The 26,697-nt window shown below is 45.7% G+C and overlaps 2 protein-coding genes across 2 annotated transcripts; one reads left to right on the forward strand and one right to left on the reverse strand.

The window, feature by feature from the left end:
• The first annotated feature begins 316 nt into the window (after positions 1–316).
• VTCN1 (V-set domain containing T cell activation inhibitor 1) lies at positions 317–6,734 on the forward strand. Its single transcript, XM_052704394.1, has 5 exons — positions 317–478; positions 1,505–1,569; positions 2,923–3,270; positions 4,642–4,920; positions 6,551–6,734. The coding sequence occupies exons 1-5, from the start codon at positions 447–449 to the stop codon at positions 6,670–6,672; spliced, it is 846 nt and encodes a 281-aa protein (XP_052560354.1). The 5' UTR covers positions 317–446; the 3' UTR covers positions 6,673–6,734.
• A 1,542-nt stretch (positions 6,735–8,276) lies between these two features.
• Positions 8,277–25,302, reverse strand: CTC1 (CST telomere replication complex component 1). The gene is made up of 24 exons (XM_052704387.1): positions 25,213–25,302; positions 24,987–25,135; positions 22,441–22,675; positions 21,329–21,528; positions 20,375–20,519; positions 19,198–19,497; positions 18,927–19,055; positions 17,516–17,742; positions 16,076–16,250; positions 15,801–16,001; positions 15,424–15,550; positions 15,108–15,222; positions 14,333–14,783; positions 13,903–13,992; positions 13,497–13,640; positions 13,148–13,218; positions 12,251–12,360; positions 11,945–12,110; positions 11,609–11,695; positions 11,365–11,524; positions 10,847–10,911; positions 10,431–10,593; positions 10,165–10,291; positions 8,277–9,002 (listed from the first exon to the last, which is right to left on the reverse strand). Exons 1-24 carry the CDS (start codon positions 25,294–25,296, stop codon positions 8,824–8,826), a joined length of 3,900 nt encoding a protein of 1,299 aa, XP_052560347.1. The 5' UTR covers positions 25,297–25,302; the 3' UTR covers positions 8,277–8,823.
• Positions 25,303–26,697: the final 1,395 nt, after the last annotated feature.

The raw sequence follows: 26,697 nt of genomic DNA on the forward strand, positions 1-26,697 counted from the left end.
CGGAGCCAGGAGGAGGACCTGTCTACTCAGTGACAACAGCATAATTGGAGATTTTAAGCTGGGAGACCAGAGGTAGTCCTGAATACAATGGCAAGTCAGCTGTGGGTCTGCATGGGAGACTGCTGCAGTCGGATCGCAGGAACAGCCAGCTACCAAACCATAAGCTGGACTATTTTTCAGTTTAAATCAAATTAAATGCTTCTTAAATGGATGGTTTAAGAATTCTCTCCTGTCCCCCTAGTGACTGGCCTGGTGGGGGGAGCCAAGATGCTGTTTCCTCATTCCTGGGAGTTCACTGCTTGGACTCACCACTCCTTAGCTGGGTTCAGTTATTTAAGCAGGACAGCCTGGGAGAATGCATCGTGTGAAAGACAGGGGCTGTGCTGCACCCTGTGTGCAATCTTCGGGCAGTTGGTCTTTGGCTCGTCTTTGTAAGTGCGGTGACCATGGCATCCCAAGGCCAGGTGATGTTCTGGAGGTACAGTATAATCTGTGTCTGCTTTGGGAGCGAGAGGAGGGAGGTAGCTGCTTCTTCCAATCTGCTTGACTGTATCACACTGCTGCCAGTAGCTTTCTAGAGAAGAGTTCTTTGCAGCTTGACCCTATACTGCATTCACTGAGACTACTTAAATACCAGAATAGCTTCTTTTTTACTGTCAGTAAGGCAGTGCATCTGTTGGACTCCCTCCTGCAGGTCATCAATTGCACCCAGAATGCAGACAGACGTCCCAGAATCTGCATGGGTGGAATAAATACCATCTCGAAGTGAATGCTGCTGCAGACCAGGGCAGTGATGGCTTGAGGAAGGCTCTTTGTGCCTGCTCTGGTAGGTTAGGGTATCCTAGGCTTGAGGAAGGTTCCATGTCCCTGTTGTTGAGTCACCAACAAGCTGCATCTCTTCATCTCATGTATGAGCTTTTCCAAGCTGGATGAAGGCAGAGGTTCCACTGAGGTGTGTGAGACACTTGCACTTGGATTTATTCTGTAGGAAAGGCTTCAGCTGCTCAGAGCGTGTCCCATGCAAGCTGAGCAGCAGCTGGGAGCAGGATGGTCTGTGCACATGCCATGCTCCATCTTTCTCACATCCCCTTGGTTTGGGCAGCTTGCAAAGTGGATATCAACGTGCTACTCATGCATGGCTTGGGGTGTGGGGTCTCAGTGCTCTCTGCTCACCTCTCTGGGGAACTGTTCCCTCATCAGTGAGGACGATCCGATTTGGTAGGGAAGGGCTGTACTCATGAACCAGAGGCTGCAGTCAGGAGAACTCTGCTCTGGGGGAAGAACCTGGGGCTCCCCTCCTTCCACCACATGATCCGCTACCTTTGACAAAGAGCAATCACAGCAACCCTCGTCGCTACCACAGTCCTGCACCTCACCAGAACACCTCACTTCAAGTCTGTCACTTTCCTGCCTCCGCCTCTTTCCTACCAGCAGCTCTGCAGACATACGCCAGGTGTGAGGGAGGTAGGTTGCATGGTAACGGTGTTCTTTTTTCCCTGAATAGCACTACCACAGTCATTATCATCCTAGCTGCCGTGATTGCCTTGATCATCGGGTTTGGTATCTCAGGTATGTGACCACTTGCATTCCTTGCTGGTGCCAGGGGTGACGCAATCCTGCCCTGGCATCCGTAGCCTCCATCCTGAGGTGTGATCCTGTGTGGAAGGGCCATCCAACAGCTTTTAGTTAAGGCTTCATTTTAATGTAATGTAATGATTGCAAGATGGCTGAGTGAAAGTTGCACAGGTGACTTCCGTTCTGACATTTCTCAGCAAAGCTCCGTGGCATTAAACCACAGCCTGGCTGTTGCATAGCTCTTAAAGTACAGAAAAAGGGGAAAAAAAACACTGGGCTTGTTTAGCTTGGAGAAGAGAAGGCTCCAGGGAGACCTTGTTGTGGCCTTCCAGTACTTGAAGGGAGCGTATGAGCAGGAGGGAGAACGGCTTACAAGGGTAGATAGTGACAGGACAAGGGGAATGGTTTTAAACTGAGACAGAGGAGGTTTAGGTTAGATATTAGGAGGAAGTTTTTCACACAGAGGGTGGTGACACACTGGAACAGGTTGCCCAAGGAGGCTGTGGATGCCCCATCCCTGGAGGCATTCAAGGCCGGGCTGGATGTGGCTCTGGGCAGCCTGGTCTGCTGGTTGGTGACCCTGCACATAGCAGGGGGATTGAAACTAGATGAGCATTGTGGCCCTTTTCAACCCAGGCCACCTACAAGGCATTGCCAGCTACACTTGAGATCAGCCTTGCCTGTGAGGCAATGGTGGATCTCCCAGAACATGGACACTGGTCGATGCTGCAAGAGACATGAGTTGTCATGGTGTCAACTCTAGGGCTCTGCTTCCCTGTCATGGCAGCAAGTATGCAAGACGGATCCTTTCTGAGAGGTGTCTCAGGACTTTTTTTTCAGGACTGGTAATTTCTCAAAATTCAGCCATTTTTTCCCCCCTCATTGAGGCTCTGTACTGTGCTCTTTGGAGACTGTGAGCTCCCGTGTGGATTAAATAACACAGAGATTTACACACAGAGGATTTCCAAGAAGATTTGTCATAGGCATGAATGAGCTTGGCTGATCAGGCTGAATTCCAGTTCACCCAGTAAGTGAATTCTTGACCTCTGCTTTCACAGCAGAATTAAAGGGACTTTTGTTTTGTTGTTTTAATCTTGGGTTCTGGCAACTGAAACATTTACTTTTTTATGCTGCTGAAGAAAGGGGTGGAAAAGTGTGGAGCAGCCTGTGCTGATGGGGGTTTGACACTGTGTTAGCAGGAAATTGTCCCAGGGTCCAGAGCCCCAAAGCCAAACATGCAGAAAATCCTGAAGACCCCGTTCTCCTTCTCACAGATGGGAAGTGTCTTCAAATCTGGTACTGGCCTGGTCTCTCTGCACTTCATGCCACCGTGCTTTCTCCTTGCAGGGAAGCGCTCCATCAACGTTACCGCCTTGATGTCGCCTGGGAACATTGGCCAGAGTGGCCTCCTGGGCTGCACCTTTGAGCCTGATATCTGGATGGGCAGCATAGTGATTCGATGGGCAAAAGTTGGAGTGGCCGGATTGGTTCATGAGTTCAGAGGAGGGAAGGACCACCTGCAAGAACAAGATGTGGTGTTTCAAGGCCGCACGGCCATTTTTGCAGACCAGGTGATGGGTGGAAATGCTTCCCTGGAGCTGAGAGAGGTGCAGCTGTCCGATGCTGGTACCTACAGGTGCTCCGTCACCACATCCCGAGGGAGTGGAGCGGCAGTGCTGCGGTACCAGACGGGAGGTGAGGAAATGCTGTCTGGGGATACGGAAAAGAAAACCAGGCTGTGAAACATAGGATGATGTGGCCAGGTCAGGCCTCTAGAACAGGTCGCCTGCAGGAAAAGCCACCTGGACGTTGTCCTGGGCACCTTACTCTTCCTGCTTGAGCAGGAGTTGGGCAAGGCGGACCCATCTGGCAGTCACCATGGGGCTCTTCACACCTGAGTAGGACAGTCTGATGGTGGTTGTGAGGATCTTTTCCCTGAGATGCTGTTTCAGTGAAACCAGACTTGGTGAAGGAATTACACGTGTTCAGAAGGGGGCAAAGCCCAGCGTCAGTGGCTGAGCTGGAAACTTCTTGTGAAGTCTGAAACGTTATTTCTGTGAAAGGCCAAACTGCATTGTGTGAGTGTGCTGTTTCCTTTATTCCCTGGCATGACAGAAGGTGAAAGCTGACACAATTTTTTCCCACCTGAAGGACATAAAGTGCTGCTTGGCTCTGCCAAGGCTTTTGATCATGCTCCAAGCTGAATATCCAGAGCTGCAAAAATTAATATGCACAAGAGGATAAGAAGTGGGTTTTTTTGGCTTTCTGGAGATGTTGATGGCCTTATCCTCTTTCCATATCCTTGCTCCAGAGAAAGGAGATTTCTATTTTAATATTTCTTTGCATCTTGTGTTTCTTACATTTCCCACATGCAGTTTACTAGCTAATCATCTGTCTATGAAGAACCCCTATTTTTAGAATGGGTGTTGCTGAATGATCTCAGAAAGATCCAGATTTTATGCCTGTTAAAGATAAAAGGGTTTTTTTTTTCTTTCTCTCATACCTTAACACACACCTCCAGCCAGAACTGCTGCATAGTCAAAATTCTAGTACATTCACAATCTTTATCCTGTTTTTATAATTTATACCCCTTTAAAACATGATTATCAAAGCAACAAACAACCTATCTCATAGTTACCTGAAGCATTATGTATTTGCTAGATTTAACCGTTTAACCTCCTGGGCTGTGTGTCCAGGACCAAGCTCAAATGCAACTAGCAGAATTACTTAAAAACACTAAAGCTGTGCCACAACCTCAGCAGATCTGGTCAAACTGGAGGGCCTTGTCACAAGGAGACTTTGCTCTTCTACAGACATCCCTGTTGAGGGACATGGTTTAGTGGGAGCTATTGGTAATAGGTGAATGGTTGGACTGGATGATCTTTTAGGTCTTTTCCAACCTTGGTGATTCTATGATTCTATGATTCTAAGACTGCCTGAGCCCGTGTTTTTTGGCCACATGCAGCACTGAGATGTGAGATGTGAGGAACGACTGGAACTGGCAAGCAAGTAGGGCCTGGTTCTCAGATGTTTACCTTTCTGATTCTCCTTGCTTCCCTCCCCAAGCCTTCAGCATCCTCAGGGTCCACGTGCAGACCAGTAGCAGTGGGGACACACTGGGCTGCAAAGCGCCGCGCTGGTTCCCTCAGCCCACCGTGCGCTGGACGGCATGCAGCAACGCTGGGAAGTGCCTGCCTCATGCTGCCAACACCAGCTATGAGCTGAACTCTGAGGACATCACTGTGAAAGTGGTTTCCTTTCTGCGCGACATTACAGCCAATGCCACGTACACCTGTGTGATTGAAAACAGCGTTGCCAAGGCTACAGGGAACATCACAGTGACAGGTAGAGATCAACGGCACCCAGAGACCACAGGCAGTTCAGTCAGTGTGTGGTGTGTGATGGAGGGATCCTGCAGCACTGCCTCCTCTGTACTGAGGAGTAGTTTTGGGAAAGGAGGAGAAGGCAGGAGCCACTGCTTGCTTTCCTCTGCTGGATTCAAAATAGCAGAGCATTATTTAGCATATTTGGTAGATGAGGTCCCGTGTGTGCTCAGCACAGAGCAGAGGAGCTGAGCACACACTGAAAACACTGAAACCTCAAACCAAATCCTCCAACTTTTGACTCTTTCTTTAGCCACTTCAGCTTAGATAACTGCATTTGTAACAAACCAGCTGACCTTTAGCTGTTCCTGGTATCAGCGTCTCTGACTCCAGCCCTTTATTTAGAAGTACTTATTCACAGCATAGCAAACTTTCAAACAAACCTCAGCTGGAATTTGTGGTGTTCTATCCTTTTCTCTCATATCTGAAGCACTAATAGTAACACAATCTGTGGTTTGGCAACAGAATTACAGCTTTCAAACTAGTTTGGGAAGGTGTACACAACCTAGTATCACCATAACACCAGGTTTTCCTTTTTCCTGGTGCTAGACTCATTCATTAGTTCAGTTCCTACAAAATGAATAAATAAACAAATACATAAATTATACATATCAGTGCTTCTCTAGAAACAGAGTTAGGCTTCACAATCCTATCCAATTAAGTTAACGACCAACTACTGCCACCTCCGTGTGCACATTAAAAGAAGGGTCTTAATATATTAGGAATAGCTGTGTTTAAATTTAAAGCAGTGCTTGTACAGAACAGAATCTGATCAGTAAGATGCATGCAATAATTGAGAGCCTAAAGCATAGTTTGAAAGGAAATGTAGCAGGATTTAAGAATGTTCAGTTGTCATCTATACCGTCCTAAATCTAGAGTCTATTATTTTAGGACAAACTTGTGTTAGCAACACTTGACACAGCATGAAGAGTTGTAGTACCACTCAGATTGACACATGCTTAACTACTGGCAATCTTCTATTGCACATAAGACTAAAACCATATATGTATATTTCCAAGGTGGGTATGGAGGCTTTGTGCTTGTATTTTCAGTTAGATATCTCAATTATTCTGAAGAGGAACACTGTGCAGAAGGGAACTCATTGGATACTTGACTTCAGCTCTGATATGTCTACCTAATAGAGATCACAGAATTCTTTTTTTGTTTTTTTCATTGATTTATTTTCTCAATCATCCCTATCTCCCCTAATTCAGAAACCATTCAGCATCTTGCTCCTGTAAAACTAGTATACACAATCAGTTTTCAGAATCATTGAACTGTACACAACATCCCCAGGTGGAAGGGACCCATAAGGATCACTGAGTCCAACATCTGGCTCTACCCACAACCACCCAAAACTCAAACCCTTTGTCTGAGAGCCCTGTCCAAACACTCCTTGAACTTGGTTATTATTTTGTGCTCTACATGGAAAGGGTCAGGGCTCTTCTGCAGTGAGGGCTTCATTACAGTGTGGTCCAGCAAGAGGTATCAGCATTCAGAAAAGCTAGGAGCAATAGGTCTACCCACTGATTTTGCTTTTTTTGCCATGTTCTCCCATCTGGTAGCCTCCTCTCACTATTCATCCGCTGCAGATTTCAACATTACAACAGAGACCAGCTTACATGTCGTGAACCTGAACACGGAGTCAGTGTCTTCCTCCCTTCCAGCCTGTCACTGGATGCTCCTGCTTCCCATGTGTCTGCTGTCAATATAGACCATCTGCAAATGCTGTTGGACGAGGAGGTAAGCTTCAAAAGAGAAACTGATAAGCATACACCTTAAATACACATTAGAGGCTATGAGTCTCTAATAGAGTTCACTTCTGCTAGGCCACGATCACGTCTTCTTCTACCCCCTGAGAAGTAGCACAAGCCATGCTTGCACTCCCTTTACTCAGATAATCCTACTGCACTGTGTGGTACCTACAGTAAATGCTGCTTACTGGGGACACCTTGAACAGGGCTATAAGGAGCTGCCAGCCTGAGCAATCCCACCTAGACTGAGGAGCACTGGGGCCATCACAAAGCATAGGTCAAATGCCTGCAGGATTCATCAGTTTTGGGTGTGGGGCTCGAGAGGTAAACTGATGATGGAGAGCTACCAAAAATCAATCAATCAATCAATCAGCTAAATTGAACACCTCTGTCCTTCCATGCAGAACAGTCACTGCAGATACAGACAGATGGCAGGGCATACTTTGTGCTCTCCTCCACCTTGAGCTGAGAGTCAGGCAGTGCCACAAAATGAAGCCAGTTGTTCCTTTGTATTTCTTATCCCTGCCAACAACAGGATATTTTGATTTCAGAAAGAGATTAATTGTGGCAGCACAGATGACTAAATAATGAGGAGGAAAAGAGGGAGATTAGTGCTATTGGAAAGTTCCAGTTCAGAATTAAACCCAGTTTTTCAACAGTTTCAACTACATAGGGAAAATCTGCCTTATTGTTTTTAAATAGGCCTCTTATCTGGCACTTCCTATCTACCACTGTAGCATTGTCTATAACTATGCTAACCCATTTCACAGGATACTTTCAGTGGTAGTTTCTAATTTGATTTTGATCTGTTCATCTTAGGTCAACATTTCTTTACGATGAGAAAATTTTCTTTTTTTTTTTTTTCTTTCTTTTTTTTTTTCTCCTTGGGAAGATAGGCAAGCTTCAGCAAAACCTTTACCTTTTCTGAGAAAGCACCTACTGGAAAAAAAGGCCACTGTGGCAAAACTCAAAGATCTTTCCTTTCTTCTTTTTGTGACCTCCCTTAGGATGGAGTCTCAGAACTTTATTGAGCAGCAGCATTTGTCAGGTCTTGGGAACTCATGCTTTGGTCTAGAAGAGGCAAGCAGACTGAAGATACTTTCCACACACTCAGTAAAACCATCACCTGAAAATTAATATAAGGCTCAAACTAAGGGGGAAGGGGAAAAGACAGAAGGAAAGAATGAGCAAACAAAACCCCAAATTCTATTTGAGGAGCTGCTCAAATAGGTACTACGCACTGAGTAAGGTGGGGAAGTAATTCTGGGTTGAATTTATTAACTTATACAAGTGCAGAATGCTCAGTTATTGCTGCAAACAGATGGAAGTGGAATATCTTTAAATGGCTTTGTGCCAGCAAGGCTGCTATGCCACTACAGATAAAGGCACATAGCATTATATTTTCCCCAACTTACTAATCAGCAGCAGATGGACAAGCCTGGAGTGTATTGTCAACTCGTATCATAGCTCTCTGCATTCCTCGTTACCAGCCCCAAATAATGTTCAGGCTGCAATAATGTTTAAGCTGCAAAACAATGCTTGCATAGTACTGTTAGTGCCATGATTTAGTCTCCAAACAGTAACTTGTTTATTTCTTTTCTCTTCTTCGAGGAAGGAAGTGCTTTAAAAACATTTTAGTCATTCCAAACATGTTAAGGAGAATTTCCCCTAAGGAAACTACACACTTTTCCATGAAGACAGTGAATGAACTGCAAAATGCCGGTCTCTGGCTCATAAATTAATCTACAACCTGACTCAGTTCCCCATATAGCAAGTAAAATGGTATTAAAATAGATATTATTATTTAAACTGCAATGTGATAGCCTTATTTACTAGATACTGCCACATAAAAAACACATTACATGCCCAAGGCCCTGAGCAATAGCTACCACGTAGGAGACAAATGAACATTTCTTCCTTGAAGCATAGCCCGCAATGGCCGGTGGCAATGGTCCAGTTCAAGAATTCCACTAGTCAAGGCAGCTTCTTGGGTACAGTCTTCATGCTGTGCTCACAGGCCTGTGCTCCCACTGGAAAGGAGGAAAGAAGGGAAGAAACCCCCTCCCAATTCCATAGGCATTTCCATGATTCATTTCCCACTGGGGAAGATGTTAAGTAGTGGTTCCCACTTGGCAGTGACCAGACATCCTCTCGATCCTCTCTCTGTTCAGACAGCATAAGGCTTTTTGTCCTACTTCTTCCACATTCAGGCACAACAGGCTCTGTCGAGGTCTCACTTGTGACACAAACTCCATTTCACCGCACCGAAAATTTCTCACTTGCACTGGAGCTGAAGGGGAAGGACACAACACGTAATTGCTCAGTACATGGCTCCTAAGCTCTAGCACACAAATTTAAAAGTTCTGCAGGAAAGAAAGCCTTGCAGCAGCTGCTTGACATCTCCTAAACCACAAAGGACAGGAAGATTAACAAATACAGGAGGAAAGAGACATTTTATGTTGTGAATTGCTATGGACAATGTACTGCTTGCTGAGCTGTGCACACTGCTGCTGCACTGAGCTCTGTATCTTTTCTTACCGTCAGCAATCTGGCCTTACAGAGTTACATAATATCCCAAAGACAGTGTCAACAGCAGAGCATCTTTTGGTGAGCCTAACAAATCAGCCTCTGCATGCCTGGACCCACACCCACATGGCTAGGTATTAGCAAGGTGGCTTGAAGAGAACGTCCCCTTAAATGAGTAACTGCACAGCTGTGGCAGCATGAGCTCAGACATCACTACCCATGAATTTAAAATCCTTCAGTGTTTCAATTTCTGTGGCCGTGGTGAGGATTTCCAGACCTATGCTTAATTCTACCTTCTGTCTTGTTTAAGGCCAATTCTGCCTGCTGTCTTGCCTACGGCCAAAAGCCACTTTGTTTGTAAGTAACTCTGGCCTTCTAGGCCACAAGGGCATGATGCTGGCAAATGGCCAACCTGTTGTCCACCAGGACACCCAGGTACTTCTCTACAGAGCTCCCTTCCATGAGGTCAGCACCTAACCTCTACAGATGCATGCTGTTTTTCCTCCTCAGGTGTAAGACTCTGTATTTGCCCTTGTTGAACCTCACCAAGTTCCTCTCTGCCCAACTCTCCAGCCTGATACCTTTGAACAACCACTATCCTGGCTAGATGATGTATTTTCCACTTAAAACTTGAACAGAAGTATTCCAAGTTTATCACCACAATAATGATGATTCAATACTATTTTAATATGCTTTTATGTAAAGTAAAAGCAGAAAGTGTCACTTTATACAACAATATTAGTTGTTGTATTTTTTTGTATTGTAATTGTTGTCTCTGTATTTTTTGCATCCATGGAAATTCCTTGGAAATCCTCCAAAGGTCTTGTTTTGCAGGCAGAGAAGGCAGCTTCCCTTCCCGAGTGGTGAAACAGCTTCTAGCTTCCTTCCCACACCCATTATTACAAAAGCCAACAGTGTTTGCTCACCAGGCTGCAGGACTTTGGAGGGCTTCCTGTCTAGGCTGAAATCCAGCAGAATAGGGCGACAGATGAGAGAACTCCTGCAGAGGTTCCTTAAGTAGCAAGCAATGGGATCCTCCAGTTCCTCCACACACTGAGGAAGGAAAGGGTGTGTTGTCAGTATGTGTGGAGGGGGGCAGGGAGCCCCTGAAACACCCACAGCAAAAGGAAATCCAGTCCCAGTGAAAGTCACACCCTGCATGCAGCAGTCCCTGCCTGAATAACCCACTCACCCCAGTCCCAGTAGCTTCTCCATACTGAATGAACAGGCTGCCTCTGCTCTGCACACAGCTTTGCACAGCTTCCCACTCAAGAAGGCTCAGGCCCAGCATTGCTGCCACGTGCTGGTTCCTGCACAACACCAAAGCTTCACCTGTTCCATCCTCCACCAGCACCCTATGGAGAGAGCAGGCAATGAAGAAGTGGAGGGAGGTCAGAACAACACCCTGCCCCATCACAAACATCACCTCCCAGGCAACAAGTCCCAGTAAAGAGAGGTTTGTCTACCTCTGGGAAGTCATGAGGAATCTCAACTCCTATCTTCACTATTCTGTCCACATCCCATCCACGACTGGCCTGTCCCCTCCCGTGTCACACGATTTGTTCCCTCCTACCCACCTCTTCCCATGTCCAGCCTCTACATGCTTACCGTGCACTGGCTTGCCTCACTCCAGTGTGTGATGGACAGGGTGGACTGTGTCGGGTGCACTTCCCCTGAAGGAAGAGTAAAGCTACAGCTATGTATGGGTGGCTACAAGAGAGAAGGTGAATGGCCACTGTTTCTTTTAACTCCCCTAACTAACTATGCAAAGGAATAAAGAACTTCACTGTATTTTCAGTGGGTGCCTTGAGAAAAGTTCTTCTTGAGAAGAAAAAACATACTGCAAGGTGTGATACACCTCAAGAGCAGAGCACGGTGCATGGCAGGATTCTCCTCTGAAAGTCCTCACTTTACCCCTGCTCCTCACTGCAAACCTGCCTGATACCAGATGCATACTTCTCATCAGTTGTCATTTTGATCCTTCTCCAATATGCAAGTATTTTTCAGACACTACAATAAAGGGTTCTAGGATTAGATAGAACTTATTTCTTCTACATTGTAGCATAAAATATATGAGTAGAAAGTCTGCAGGCCTTCTGCCAGATTCTCTCTGGAAGCTTCCATACCTCTTTGAAGATGCTGCTGCAAAGAGAGCAAACCCACTGCAGGGAGAGAGTCAACACACAGGACACGTGGCACAAAATCCGTGCCTGGGGCAGATTTTGTAAGTGATGTTGTAAGTTGGATATAAACACCAGCGAAGGGGATGAGGCTCTTCCTGCACAACTAGAAGAAACAGGACCATGAGAAACTTGCAACAGGGAAATCTTCTTCAGGACACTGAGAGGTGGGAACAGAACCTGGACTCACCTGGAGGTAAAAAGTTGATGAGAAGCTGGGAGAGACAGGATGGTCACACAGCTGGAGGCAATGTATGCGCAGTAAACATTATGGAATCTGCAATATGAGAGCACAGATGTCAGAAACAGCTCATAGAAAACAAATGGCTTGCTGTTTTTTTTTGTTTTTTTTTTTTCCCTGGGTGGCTGGTCTGGTAATCTGACATGGTAGGAATGCCATTTGTAGTAAGGGCTGGGGACTTAGGCAAGTGTGGACAAGGGATAAACCCAAAGAAGAGGGGAGATCATTTCAAAGAAAGGCAGGGAGGTCAGATCCAGTCCAGGACCAGAGCAGAGCTCAGGGTACCTTGAGATTTTGCGTTCCAAGTTCTGAAAGAGGATCTTGGCTCCAGGTAGCAAACCCCTGAGATGCTGCAGATAGGTTGCAGCAATGTAAATGTCCAGCACAACAGGAGAGCCTGCAACAGCTGAAATGCTGAGCTTCACGCTGTGATCACTGGCCAGCAGACTCCCTGGGAAAGCACAGAAAAACACACGTCATGAGCTCAAACACAGACAGCTTAGTCTGCCACTTAGCTGAATTTGCTGGAGGTGTTTTCCTCGCATCACAACAAGGCTACTGTTTCACCTCAAATGTTTTCCATGGTCTTACCTTTCTGCTTTCTAAGGCTGAGAGTCGCAGATGGCTTCTCATTCTTAGGAGAAGCACACAGGGTCCTCTCTACTATCTCTCCAGAGAAAGAAACAAGGGAACCTCTGAAACTGAGAGCAGACCAGAATCGTTGGATTTCTGTCTTGGAAGACGAAGGGAGTGGAAAAAATCCTGATCCAAAGATTGCAGCAACAAAGAACAGGGTGAAGAGAAGTGCTGTTATTTAAGTCTGGCTTCAGGGGAGCTTACCCTTGGGCACCCCACTACTAGATTTACAGCAGCTTGCTGCAGCCTAGCCTACCCAAGAGGTCTCTGAAGTCACTTCTGCTTTTCCAGGCATGGGAGAATTGGAAAGGAGGGAGACATCCTAGCTTACCCTTCTGTTTAACTCCATTATTAGAAGAAGAAGCCAAGCAGGAGAAAACTCAACTTACCATAAGGCACTGGTGAATATTTCAGTGCATGTGCAGATTAAACATGCTTTGAAAAGAAAAGCTTCTTACATCATTATTTACTTAAGCAAGTTAAACAAACAAAAAACCCAAACCCCACAAACTTCACACATTTACCCCCATTTTCCCTGCTGCACCTGTTTCTACTTTTGACAAGAATTTAGCATAGGTTTTTGGCATCTACTCTACACCAGCAGTTAGCTCAAACTTTTTCTGGACACCATTTTGCAGCTTTGTAACCTGCAATTCCTTTAAGCTTTGATAAACAAGACAGGTTCACAGCCAGGGCTATCTGCACACAAAAATATTTCCAAACGGTATCTCTAGAGCAGCAAATTCATTATTCATTAATTATTCATTTTTAATATTGTACTGTCTCCAATAATGACCAACACTACCTCATTCCCTAAGGCAGTCACATCAAGCATAAGGCAGACCAACAAACCTGTTGCTCAGTATTTCTGGAATGGAGGAAACTCTCTGATCCATGCCTGTCAGTGCTGCCCTGGCTGCCAGCTGGAAATGAGAGAGACACAGATTTGGTTTCAATTTATACTAGCCAAAGCAGTAGAGACAAATTTTGCATGCTTAGAGTTACTTTACATCAAACAACTGACGGTTCCTCCTCAGATTAATTCCAAGGCAGGAAAATATGAGGCCCAGCAGTAATCTTTTATGGGGCTTATCTCCTGTCTTGTTAACAAGAGATTCTATATCAACCGTTTTCTGAGCTAGTTCTGGAGAGAACAGGAAGTCAGCCATGAAAGCCCAGAGCAGTAAAGTTGCTGCAGTACCTGGCACTCAGCTGGGAAGGGGAGCCATGTCTCATGCTGTAAGTGCCAGTTATCTTGGACAGGCAGGCATAAAGGGCAGGATGGCCTGCCTAGGAACTCTGCTGGCACAGGTGGAAAACTGAGCTTGTCAAACACTTCCAAGTCCTGAAAGAAGAGCCATAATGCAAAGAAAATTATTATCAAAGGAAGATGAAAGCAAAAGAGGACTGATAAGAAACAATAATTAAAAAAAAAAAACAAACAAAAACCACTGAACTCAAAGCTCTGAGAGTTTTAACTAAACACAGAATTTGGCAAGACAGATGGGAATTCCACACCTTGCAAAGAGCTTAGTCACTGACACTTCATCTCCCATATACAATTTAGTCTCCTGCAATGGGAAACCGTAAGATAACCTCTGCCTTACCGAGCAGTGGGGCACAATAAAGCGATACAACCCATCCAGATGCAGAAATGGAAACCATTGCAATGACTTCCCCATAAAAAGCAGTAGTGCCTGGTGGGAGATGGGGAGAAAAAGAGCAAAAGTGATGAGAAATGTTAGGGAAAAAAAAGTGAAAAATGAAAAGCACAGCAAAACTGGAGCAAGTCCAGCAGATGATTGACTAGCAAATTTGGCACCATCAAGGACAAGGTGAGGTGAATATATTTACAGGATGTTGGTGGTGAGGAGATTGAACCCCCTTGCAGTGGCAGAAGGAAGTTACCTGCATAAACATACTCTTCTGCTCGACATGAATCACCCTTCTATTGATTAGAAATCTAGATCTGTAATTTACCACGTACCCAGCTGCCAGCTGTATCAAACCACCCACTGAAGCCCACTCCTGCCTCACCTCTTGCCGTGTCATGCCCTCTCCTCCATCATGGTTGGCCTCCTCTAGCTCAGGCAGACTCTTGGTCTCTCTAGGGTGGCTCCACAGCTGAGGTCTGCCCAGCCACAGCACCGTGGCTTGAAAACTGCGCTGTGGCTCCTGTTCTTCTCCACCTCCTTCTCTGAGTAGCTGGTAGTTGCGCAACATAAGCCCCTCTTTCTGGGTAACCAGGAATAGGTGAGAAACACAGCTGGTTATTCCAGTGCTGCTCTGGCCCCTCTGACAGCCTTCATCTCTGCCAGGATCTGGGGTGGGATCCTCCAATTTCAGCACTTTCGCCTCCGGGGTTTCCAGATCAGATGTTGAGCTGCCATCATTCTTTTTCCTGCTGTTACTCCGACGATCTTTCTGTATTTGTCCTTCCACGGAATGGAGAACCTGAACATCCTCAAAGTAGAACTGCACATAGATACTGAAATGACAAACAATGAAAGCAATGAAATCTTCTCCTCCTGACAAGTAGCTGTCTAAAACAAGCAACTACCTGGAAGTAAGATATCAGCAGATATTCAAAAGAGAAGCAGGAAAGGGTGAAATGGAGGGCAGCTACCAGGCTGCATGTATTCGGAACAAAATAGACATGGTGGATTTATTTCCAATAAAGGTCTTGCTCCTGTAACTAGCAAAGGACTTCAGCACCAAAATACTGTGCCAATATGCAGTTTTACCATAATCCAAAATAGCTATGGAACTGCAGAGTAATGATTTTACTAGGGCACCAAATAAAGGAACCCACCTGGTTTTTTTCTCTCTCACATGCTCTGAATTTTCTAGCTGCTCCCAGGAAGGAAAATCACTCTGAATGAACCTCTCCACTACAAGTTGATAGTTCTCCACCTGCAAGAGTGATCCTGCAAACACAACAGAGAAAGGAGTTGAGCTAATGAAAGGAGAACATAAAAAGAGCAAGCTCAATTTCCTCATTTTAAAGTCATGAGGCCAGGCAGTGACATTTCAGCATCTTCACACCAAGTCTTTTCTTCCTTGTTTTGGAGCTGGATGGAAGAGCACCACAATTTCAGCACCTTCAAATTTAGTTCTGTGGAACATACCTATGAGAGCTGTGTTGGCAAAGGGGCTACTATCCCTATGGGAAATCACACAGGGAAGTGTGCCACTGCTGTCCTGCAGCTGGAGGGAACTTCTCCTGGAGGAGACTCGCAGCACACCTAGTAGGATCTGCATGAGAAAGGAAGATGTACAAAGTATCAAACACTTCCCACATTCGAAAGCTAGGAATCTGTGCGCATTGCAGCAGCCCAAATTCAGGCTGTATTCAACACAACACAGGTAAGAAAATCAGCATCGTTGCCAAGCAAAAGGAACAGGCGCTCATCAGAGTGGGCAAAAAGACAGTGGCTGTGCTGGAAGGCATTAGGAGAACTGGGAGCTCTCAGGGTGCAGACATTAAAGAGAACCAGGCACTTACCAGCCGGGGCTGGAAACTTCCTGCTGAGAGTGTGCAGTAGGACCAGGCCAGCCTGCGATTCAGCTCTTGGGTGCCCATGTGTTGTGCCTCTAATGGGGAGAGCAGCTGGGATGGACAGAAGCCTTCCCAGCCCTTCTGTTCTGCTACACGACCCAGTGCTGACAGAGATGGGACCTGGTATGGGGGATCCAGGGTCAGATACTAAGGGGGGAAAAAAAAAAGATCAACAGTTTCTTCCCATCAAATAAACTAAGAACAGCTCACAGTGCATTTACCTTCTGCAGGGGACAGTGGTGTACTTTTGCTAGAATTTCTTGATAAATATCTCTTGTTTCCCTTCTGTCTGGTACCACAGCTTGCAAAACTGGGACAAGGAATTTCTCTGCAGGTCCAGGGTTTTGGTGTATAGAGCTAAGCAACAGTCGCTGGTGCCCAAAGAAACAAGAAAACCTGAAAAATTTTAAAGCAGTTAGAAGCAGTAGCAATCCCAATTTAAAGCGGGTTTCGCATGTAAGTCAGGAATTTTTTCTGCTTGTTGCAGTGAATGTGCTGTGCAGGGCAAGAATTAAGGAGAGTGTAAAAAGAATGCAAAGTGGTTAAAAAAGGAACATCTAAAGGTGAGGCAGATTGATGTCAGGCAAGCAGACAAGGAACAAAAAGCCATGAGAAATAGACAGATTGGCAACATCTCAAGACTCAAATGGACAAAAAAAAACACATAAAGAAAATCTCCTTGTAAGTTACACAAATGGATCTTCATGCATTTTAACTAGACTTGATATGTTTATTTGTGTTAGGTATACTTGGTTTTCTTTCACAGGATGCAAGTCACAAGACAGAACAAAATAGCCACAGATTGCTCTTGTTCTGATACTTTCTTTGCATTCAGATCCTTTCAGAAGGATACCCCATCACTCTGAACACCCACAAGTGATCATGCTACCAGTCAAAGTAGTTTTAATAACAAAAGATGAAATCAAGTAAAAAGAGATAGTGACTAAGCAGTGGAACAACTTTCAGGCAGTGGCAAAACTTAATAATCACATTTAAAGCAAGTGGAAAACATAATAAAAAAAAGAAACAGATAGCTAGCAACATTCTGGGAACAGAACTAAAGTTGACATAAGCACGCGTGGGAAAATCTGCTAGAACAAAGTTCCTCCAACAAGTGCTCACATTACTGATAATACTGAGCAGTTGCTGCCACTCTTGTGAGGAGCTAGGAAATAAGAGCCTTTGTATCATCTATAATCTGGTTGTAGAAGCAGTTTCCAGCTACAGCCTCAGTGCTCAAGTTCAAATCTGCCGAGCAAATCAGATTGGAAGGCACTCATCCCTACTGTGCTTCCATACTCCAGAACAAGGCTTCATAGGTGGGGACAGGTCAGCACATGCTCTGGAGTGCTGCAGCTTATAGAAAGCAGTGGGCTTACTGTATTTACATTAAATACATAAAATACATTACATGCATTTTATAAATACATGTATTTACATGCATTTGAAAAATATACATGAGTTCTTCATTAGAGCAACTACAAGGTACAAGCTTCATTAGATGTGGAATCCAGATAAACAGCTTAAGCCAGTAAACCAGACACAGTTGCTGCTGCCATTAGTCTCCAAGCACATAAGCTTTGTGAACCTTTGGTCTGGAAGATGCTCAGGTAGCTTACAAAGCACATCTGCACATCGTCTGACTTCAGAACTGTCCTTACCTCTCCTTAAATGTCTCCAGAAGGCTCACCAGCCAGAGGTAGAGTGGCATACCAAGATTATAGCGGAAGAGCAACTGTAGGTAGAGATTTCTTGAAGTGACTGGTGGGTGGTAAGGAGTGCTGAGCCTTGAAAAACTCCTCAGCAAGACTGTGCTGTTCAAGCAAGCGCCAAGTACAATGAAAGGAGAGGATACCAGAGGCTTCTGTAGGAGGTGGACATCGATGAGCTGAGGTAAAACAGACATTACGACTTCATGGAGGAGTACAGTTTGCCTTCGCTCTCCCAAACCATCACCTAACTCTAAAACCTTTTTCACTTTGCTGGATTGTCTGTGAACTGTAGACCTGAAGGACCTGGCACCGCTTAAGGAGGAATCAAATAATTAGCATTTCAACTTTCATGACCAAGTTCATTAAGCAAAATCCCTGATTTTGTTTCAGGGACTTGTTGAAAAACTTCCAGTGTTCCTGCAGCCTTTTGTTGACCCACACACACTTGCAAGCCATCCCTGGGGGTGTAAGTATTTTTCACTGGATGCTTTAAGTTTTGGTAGCAGGGAGGCTCAGGGGTGGCCTCTGTGAGCAAAGCCCAGAAGTCACCTTAAGTCAGGTAACAGCCAGCTCCAGCTGGCTCCAAAAATGACCCACTGCTGGCCAGAGCTGAGTCATGAGCAGTGCTGAGTGTGAAGAAGAAAAAATGCTGCACAGCAATGGCTGGGGAAAGGAGTGAGAAAACGTGAGAGAAACAGCCCCACGGACACCCAGGTTTTTACAGGAGGGCAGAAGATGCTACAGGAGCAGAACAGAATTTCTCTGCAGCCTGTGGAGAGGCCCATGGTAGAGCAGGCTGTCCCCCTGCAGCCCACAGGCACCATGCAGAGCAAATCTCCATGTGCAGCCTACGGAAGAACCCACTGTGTAGCAGTGGATGTGGCCTGAAGGAGGCCACAGCCCATGGAGAGCCCCCACAAAAGCAGTGTTTCAAGAACTGCTGCCCTTCAGAAGTGTTCCAAGCTACAGCAGAGGAAAAGTGTGAGAAGGTAGAGACAAAAGTGTTATTTCCCATCCTCCTGTACAACTCAGGGGCAGGAACTGAGGGAAGAAGAGGCAGCAGAGTCAGAAGCAGTAGAGTGAAGTTGAGTCTGGGAAGAACAGAGGAAAGGTAGGTGGTCTGAGTTTCATTTTTCTTTCTCAGTGTCTTACTCTATTCTTCACTGGTAATAAACTAAGCTTCCTCACTTTGAGTCTGTTCTGCCTATAATGATGAGTGATCTCCCTCTCAACTCAAAAGCTTTTTTTTCCCCATATTATTTAATTCCTCTGTCTGCCTTAAGAGAAGTAATAGAGCAGTCTGTTTTGTGGTTGAACACGATCAAAACCCTGCTGTACTTCATAAGTCTCTCAACTTTACCTCCACACATGCTCCTGGTCGGATTCCACGTGCAGAGTTCAACAACTGCTGGTAAGCAAGGCACAAGCAGACTTTGTTATCGAGCTCATAGAGACCAGCTTGGGCATTGAGTATTTTGGTGACAGTTCCCTACACAAAAAGTGAACAGAAAGTTATGTGAGTTTATTCCATAAGAGACCCATAGGCCTGAGCAAAAAGAAAATAAATTCACCATGACAATGAGATCTTGCTAGACCATGAGTAGGTAAAAGCTAATGCTACGAATCCTTACCACATACGAGATGATCTTGGACTCTTTCATTAATCCTGGCCACTCTTCAGCGCTCAGCTCTGAGGAGTCATTGAAATGCTCTGTGGTCTCAAGTGAAGCTGACAGAGAGGATTCTCCTTGCCAAGAACTGTCCAATGCCTGCTCCTTTACCTTCTCTGCACAGTAAGGCAGAAGGCGGGAAGAAATACTGGTGACAAACATCCTTTGCCCAGATTTCTTCAGGCTGGATATACTCAGGCCTGTTATCGTGTACCTGCGGCCCAACTGGAGGGTATGGTGCCACGCCAGCTGGTTGGGCTTCTGGAGCAGAGAGACCAAAAGTGACATCAGCATCTCCTCCACTGGAAAAATATTCTTCCCACATGAAAAACTTCCCTTTTGGGAGGATCACCTCCTCCTTTTAGCAAAAGAGTGGTATCTGCAAGACTCTCAGGGGCATTGCAATTGTAGTAGGGAGGAAGGTTGTATTTCTTTAGCATGAAATACCAATAGACTTATCTATGACTGCTCTGAAAGTAATGCCTTCTATTTTATTATGTTGCTCACAATGTCAGAGAAGGCTGAGCCTTCTCACCAACATTCTGTTACATGTTGTTGCCATGCAACAGATGGCAGCAGAGGGGCAGTCTGACAGAATGGAGTCTGACAGAAACGCTTATGAAGCAAAGGTGTGTCAGTGAACTCTTCCATGTGGAAAAATGGCTCCCATTGACATTCATTGATGCTTGCTGGACAGCTATGAGACCAAACAGTGGATGTGAGCACAGAGGCAGTGGGTGGTGTGTTTCAGCAGCAGTGATGGCAACAGTGGGTCACCTCTGCTGGTTCAGATTTTGACCCGTGTGGCATGCAGGCTCATCACTGGCAAAAATGCACAGCTAATGGTGGTGACTATGTTGAAAGAGCGCTTTGTAGCTAAGAACCAATTCTATCAGTGTTATTGTACTCTCTGTATCTGCAGTAGTTTCCAAGGAAATAAATGGGAGGCATTACTTCTGAAGCGATCAATGCATAAGGATTATTGTAGACTGTGTGGAATAAAAAAAAAAATAGCATCAGTAGTTTTTACTAGGATAAATAAATCACTGAAAGGAAAGGGCTTTGAAAAATGGATTAACCAACACATATGCAAATATGGATGGCAAATTTTTGGGCAAAATTACAAGGACTTACTTACCTTCACCAGAACAGGGACCCAAACAACTGAGGTGAAGCACTTCAAAAATAGAAAGAAGAATGTCTTCTGGTGGATACAAAGGAGAGGGCTGAGTCTGGACAATTCACCTGCCACACTGAGCTTTGATCTTTTCTTACAAGGAATCCTAGAAGGCAATTGAGGAAGCAAAGAAAAATCAGTCAAGGACTCAGAAGTATCCCAAAAACAAGATGCACAAATGTGTAGAATGCACTTTTCTAGAAATAATGGATCTAACAAAGTAATGCTGATCATCTGTCAGAGAGTTTTTCGAAACAAACTTACTTCAAACATTACTTCAATTTTTATACTAAATCACTTCAACACTTTAAAAAACCATAATATTTGAAGACAATAGAGCTATTACAAAGATTCATGTTCCAAGACAAGAGTCAGATTACAAGAACCTGTACTGCATACAAGAAGCTAATCATAGGTCCAAATTGGGGATAAAAAAGTCACAAGCAATTCTTCAGCAGAAAACTGAGCTCAGTTTTTGCAGGTCCATACCAGTGGTATGTATTAATTTCATACTGAAAAGTAACTCTAGGTTCTAATAATAATTCTTTTTCACTATAGGTTAAAAAAAAATGAAGAAAAAAAGCAGTGCTAATCAAAATAGTGAACAGTAAAAAATTCAGTGAAAGTTCTTTTGAATGTTTTCTTCTCATGCTTTTTTTATAGTATCAAAATATACCAGGAAATAATTTCTCTTATTCTTGCAAAACACAGATCAAAATTTCAAGTCAACTCCTGGAAAACAGTTTATTAGTGAAAAGTAGCATTATTATACAACTTTTACTTCCATCACTCACTGTCCTGCTTCCACCTCTGGCAGAGGCTTAACAAAGTGCTTCCTAAGCCAAATGCTCTTCACAATACCTGAGAAACCAGAGCAGCAGCACTACGATGCAGTTGGCCATGCTTGGTGTTTACCTGGAGACAAGGAGTGGCTCAGCCAACGCTGGGTAGATGACTGGGATGGTCTCAGACACTTCCTTTGGGAGGCGATTTACTGGCACTGGATCCACCAGGATTTCTATGTATCCTGCTGCACTGTGGTCAGTCTGTGGTATATATGCCCAGCTTGGGAAAAGGAACAGTGACTCCAGCCACTCCAGTTCAAAACGCAGCAGCTAAGGCAAAAGACAGTGAAAAAAAAGCTTGAGATGAATTAAGTTACCTTTTCTCAGCATTATTTACAAAGTTAATCTACTAATTTGCCCTTGCACAAGCATCATAAATTCTTATTCTACTTCTGGGCTTCATCATTAAATGAGAACAATGTCTTCTGTCCACTTCTCTGTCTTGCACAGAGAACTTCTGGCCTTCCAGACACAAATCTGGAGACTTGCTGAGCTCCACACTTAGCATTTCCTGGATTACACATATTCCTTTGCAGTAAAGTCATAATTCACTGTAATTCATTATTTCCAGACTGTTTTTCTAGAATTCTCATCTCCTTTCTTTTCCTCTGTGTTTTCAGTTAGAAGTTAATACCAATACAACTAATGCACTTTTTCACCCAGTCTTCACTTCCCTGGAAGGCACAACCTCACTGTTCTTTCATTCCCATTCTATCAGTTATTTTGTATTTACATTCCCTTCCTATGAATTTTAGAAGACTCTTCATCCAATATCACTGTCACACAGGTTATTATTTCCTGAAAGTATGTCATCAATGCATCAATGAACGACCAGTACACCTCTCCAGAAGGTTATTTCTGCTCAACAAACACAGACCTCCATGTCTCAGGCCACCTCATGCAGTTCAAGGTGTAACAGAACTATACATTAAACTTACTTATCTTTTTAATCCATGACAGTTGACTTGATATTTGCTCTCCTAGCAATGACAAATTTGACATGTTCTGTCTGTCCTTTCTCTGGGAAAAGAATCTGATCTGAACATGCTGTTCTCCTGCTTTTTACAAAAATGCATTATTTTCTCAGTACAGACTCTGGCAAACCATCTGAAATCTGCAGTGTTCTGCGATACAGCCCCTGAAGGGGAAATAAACACAGACTCCCTCAGGCCAAGGACATACCTCACACGCAATTATCCCAGTACTGTCTTTCACATAAAGACAACCATCTTTGTCCTCTTGCCTTCCATCGGTTAAATAGCCAACCAAGATCAGGTAAGCCCGTGGCAAAGAGCTGTGCATGGGTAAAGCACCTTTCCCTTGGTGAGCCCATTCTTTAAATGTGTTAGTGCTCCAGGTCAGGTGGCTGCAGCACGGAGCATGCTGTTGATGCTTTAGGTCAGAGATGGAGATGAAACTGGAGGGAAACAAAAAAAAAAGAAAGAAAAGCAAGAACTCAGAAGGACGAACTCAGTCTGCAAAGTTGGGGGATTACAGTGATCAGTGCAGTGGACAAAGCCTGGCTAAGTCAGCAGAGCCTCAGCTGCTGGCATAGTTTGATATCATATGGCAAGAATCAACCCACCCACTGGCATTTATTAGGAATCTCTCACATCTCAGCTGATGTGTCAGTTCTGCCTGAGCATCCCCTCTGAAAACAGAGACAGAATGCTGACTTAAAATATTAACTGAGTGTAAAAGAACATGTTTTCAAGTACACCAGTGCATGCAGTCCTGAATCTTTCTGCCTAAATTCTTGGCTTTGGCGGGGTAGGAGAAATACTGTCAGGTAACCACCACAATTGAGGCTGATCCCAGCTGTCACGCTTAGACTGACCACAGTAGTGAATAAGGGAGAACAAGACAGTATCTTCACAGGAGTCTAACCTTTTCAGGGTTTATGCAACATAGTAGTATTCATCATCACTGTTTACATCCTGGCTGTCTATGCTAGAGAACAAAAGTCCTTTGTCTGCACCAAGGTTAAAGAGCTACTACAAACTGGTTTCCATCTTGTGATTTTGATAGCTGTTTCCACTGAGGTTAGCTGACAATGTTAGGTCGTGAAACAGCGGCTGTATGCACAACACCCACTTGCTCAGTGGCAGAAAATAATCTAACTCAGAGAATATGAATTTGAAGAATTTCACATGATTAGTCAGGTATCAAAGGTTCAAAGCCAGAAATTAATCCAGACAAGTGATGGGTCAGAATAAGCTGTAAACTGTACTCTCATTAAAAAAATAATCAGAAGAGTTAAATATATGCAGGTACTTGTGTATTTGACAGGAACCTGAACTGGAAATGGATTATCTGAAAAAGATATAAGTAAACTGCTGCACCTTCAGCGACAGAGCAAAGCTGGGATTAATACTGATGCCTTTGACCTACAAGGAGAACACGGTGCCACCCCTGTTTCAGTTATATGTACTGATCATTTCCTGGGAGAAACCAAAACAACAGCAGTACACTGGATCCTGGTTGTCACTACAGCTAAATCCTGGACCCTACAATGCTCTAAATCTTGACAGCTAGCTGTGGGCACAGCCTACTCACAAACAAACAGCCCACTGACTTCACGCAAGCCAGGGGCTTTAACAGACATTCCCTTAACATGGGTTGGAGCTGGAGTTAAATAGATTCAAGTGTGCTGGACCTTCTAGTCTAAATCCCTCTCAGCATAATGAGGGCGGTGAGATGCTAGCACAGGCTGCTCAAAGAATCACAGAATCATAGAATTGCTCAGGTTGGAAAAGATCTTGAAGATCAACGAGTCCAACCGCAGCCTAACCATACTACTCTAACAACCTTTCACTAAGCCATGTCCCTGAGCACCACATTCAAATGATTTTTAAACACATCCAGGGACAGTGACTCAACCACCTCCATGGGGAGCCTATTTCAGAGTTTAACAACTCCTTCTGTAAAGAAATTTTTCCTGATATCCAAACTAAATCTTTCCTGGTGCAACTTGAGGCCATTTCCTCTTGTCCTGTCACCTGTCACCAGTGAGAAGAGGTCAGCCATGCTCTCATTGTAAGCACCTTTATGATATTGGAAGAGAGCAATAAAGTCTCCCCTTGGCCTTCTTTTCCCCACACTGAACAGCCCCAGTTCCTTCAGTCTCTAAGAAAGAGAAGCTATGGGTGCCCCATCCTTGGAGGCATTCACAGCCAGGTTGGATGGAGCCCTGGGCAGCCTGAACTGGTGGCTGGCAGCCCTGCCCGTGGCAGGTAGGTTGAAATTGGACGGGCTTTGAGGTCTCTTTCAACCCAAGCCATCCCATGACTCTAAGCTGCACATTTTCATGATGGTAAGCACCCTAAAGCCCTTCACCATTTAAAGCCAGGACACCCCTATCCTGAATTGCTCATTTGTGAGAGCCCACTCTCGAGGGCGACCCTCACCTGGCTGAGCTGAAAGAGGCCGAGCCCGAGCAGCCCGGTGGGATCGAGCCTTGCAGCCGCGGCGCAGCGCAGCAGCCGTGTCCCGGCGAGGTGCCTCAGTTTGCCGGCACCCCAGCCTGCCGCAGACCGGCGGATGCGCCGTTCAGTCATACCGCAAGCGCCACGGGGGCGCGGCAAAGCCTAGGCGAGGCGTGCGGTTACCAGCCCTCAACACCCCTCCCACACCCGGCATCCGGAGAGGCCTCAGCTCAGCAGCGGGACCCCAGCTCCGCTCCACACCCCGCAGCCCCGTACGGCAACGCGACGGCCCGTCCACCTTACCTGTAGCCCAGCGGCAGGTCCCCGCCGCCCGCGCTCCTCACGCACCTCAGCACCGCGTCCAGCGGCGGCCGCTCCGTCCCGCCAGGATCCGGGCTGGCTGGGAGAGCCCGAAGAACAAAATCCCGAGCCGTCTGCAGCCACCGCTGCTCCTAGGGAGAAGCAGAAACACGGGGCTTCAGCTCGGGGAGGCAAAGGGAGGGGGGCCCACAACCCGCGGGTCACTCACCGCCGCGCTGGGCTCCGCCATGACAGCGTCACCACAGCAACGCGCTGAGCCGCGCGCCCGCCGATCTCCGCCCCCTCTCTCCATCTGGCCAATCACTGCCGCCCTCGTGACGCTGCCTGCCCGCCCCCCGCTCCTCCCCTTAGGGGGGGGTGGGGTCAGGGGCTGCGTGCCGCGCATCGGCTCGGAAAAAGCTGCTGTGAGGGAGGGGTGGGACGGCTTGGTTTGGTATGAAAAGCTAGGAGGAGGTGTGCTTGGGTTACCGCAAATGTCGAGCGTGCTGCGAGCCGTGTGGCTACTCTTCTGAAGTATCAAATGTGGGGGTTTGTGGGGATTTCTCTGCCACTAGCGCCATTCTCAATAAGCTCCTCTCTCCCCTTTCCCTGAAGCTCTATGCAGTCTGAGTTCTCATTCACTTAAGTGACAGTCTGAGGTAAACTTGAAAAAATTCTGTGAGATTTGTAACTTTCTCCCGTGTGTTCCATCAGTGTGTGAATATTTTTCTCTTTAGGGCCTGTTCAGTATTGCTCTTGCTCAAAGCAAGGACACAAACCAGACCAAACCTGCTAAGCCTCTTCCATCACCATCCCAGAGACAGATGCTGCCCAGCTTCAAGCTGCCTGGCTGTTTGCAGCCTTGCTGGAACCCTCTTGCAGAGCAGTCAGAGCTGCCCCAGGTGTGGAAGTGCTGTGTGGCTACACAGCTCCAGCTTTGTCTCGTGCATATCCACTGCTGGCTCCTGTACAATAGGTAAGCAAGCCCAGAGCAAAAGCAGGAACAGAGATTCGTGGCTTCATCTGAAACAGTTCACAGAAGGCTTAGTGTGGGTTGTGTGCATGTTTTTGGACAGGAATATCCTTCCAAAACAAAGCATAGCAGTTCAACTTGAGGCTGCAGCACAGAGATAACTGCAGTGTTCCCTGTCAGGAGCACTCCCTGTGGCAGACTGTCCTCCCTTTCTGACAAATGGTGCACAGCTGTTCCCACATGTGAACCTTCCTGCCCATGGAACAAAACAACCAATAGACATAGTATATATGAGGGCTGCTCTGAAAATAATACCTCCTATTTCACACAGAAGATGGTGACACACTGGAACAGGTTGCCCAAGGAGGCTGTGGATGTCCCCGTCTGTGGAGGTATTCAAGGCCAGGCTGGATATGGCTCTGGGCAGCCTGGTCTGATGGTTGGCGACCCTGCACATAGCAGAGGGGGTTGAAACTAGATGAGCATTGTAGTTCTTTTCAACACAGGCCATTCTATGATTCTGTGATTCTATGATTATGGTGCTGTTGGGAAGGTTTCTGCTCCAATAGACTTGCTCAGTTATCTTTATCCCAAAAAGAGACAGAAGAGAGTCTTCAGCTTTCTTTATTTGAATAAAGGGAGAGTCCACTGGGGCATACCCCTGTGGGGCCTCTCACAGTTTTGGGGAACACAGCCCCTCTCTTATCCCTATACCCCAATGCTAGTGAGCCCTTTCCCCAT

This window comes from Tympanuchus pallidicinctus, unplaced genomic scaffold, assembly GCF_026119805.1.
Source record: "Tympanuchus pallidicinctus isolate F22 unplaced genomic scaffold, pur_lepc_1.0 scaffold10, whole genome shotgun sequence".
Classification (NCBI taxonomy): domain Eukaryota; kingdom Metazoa; phylum Chordata; class Aves; order Galliformes; family Phasianidae; genus Tympanuchus; species Tympanuchus pallidicinctus.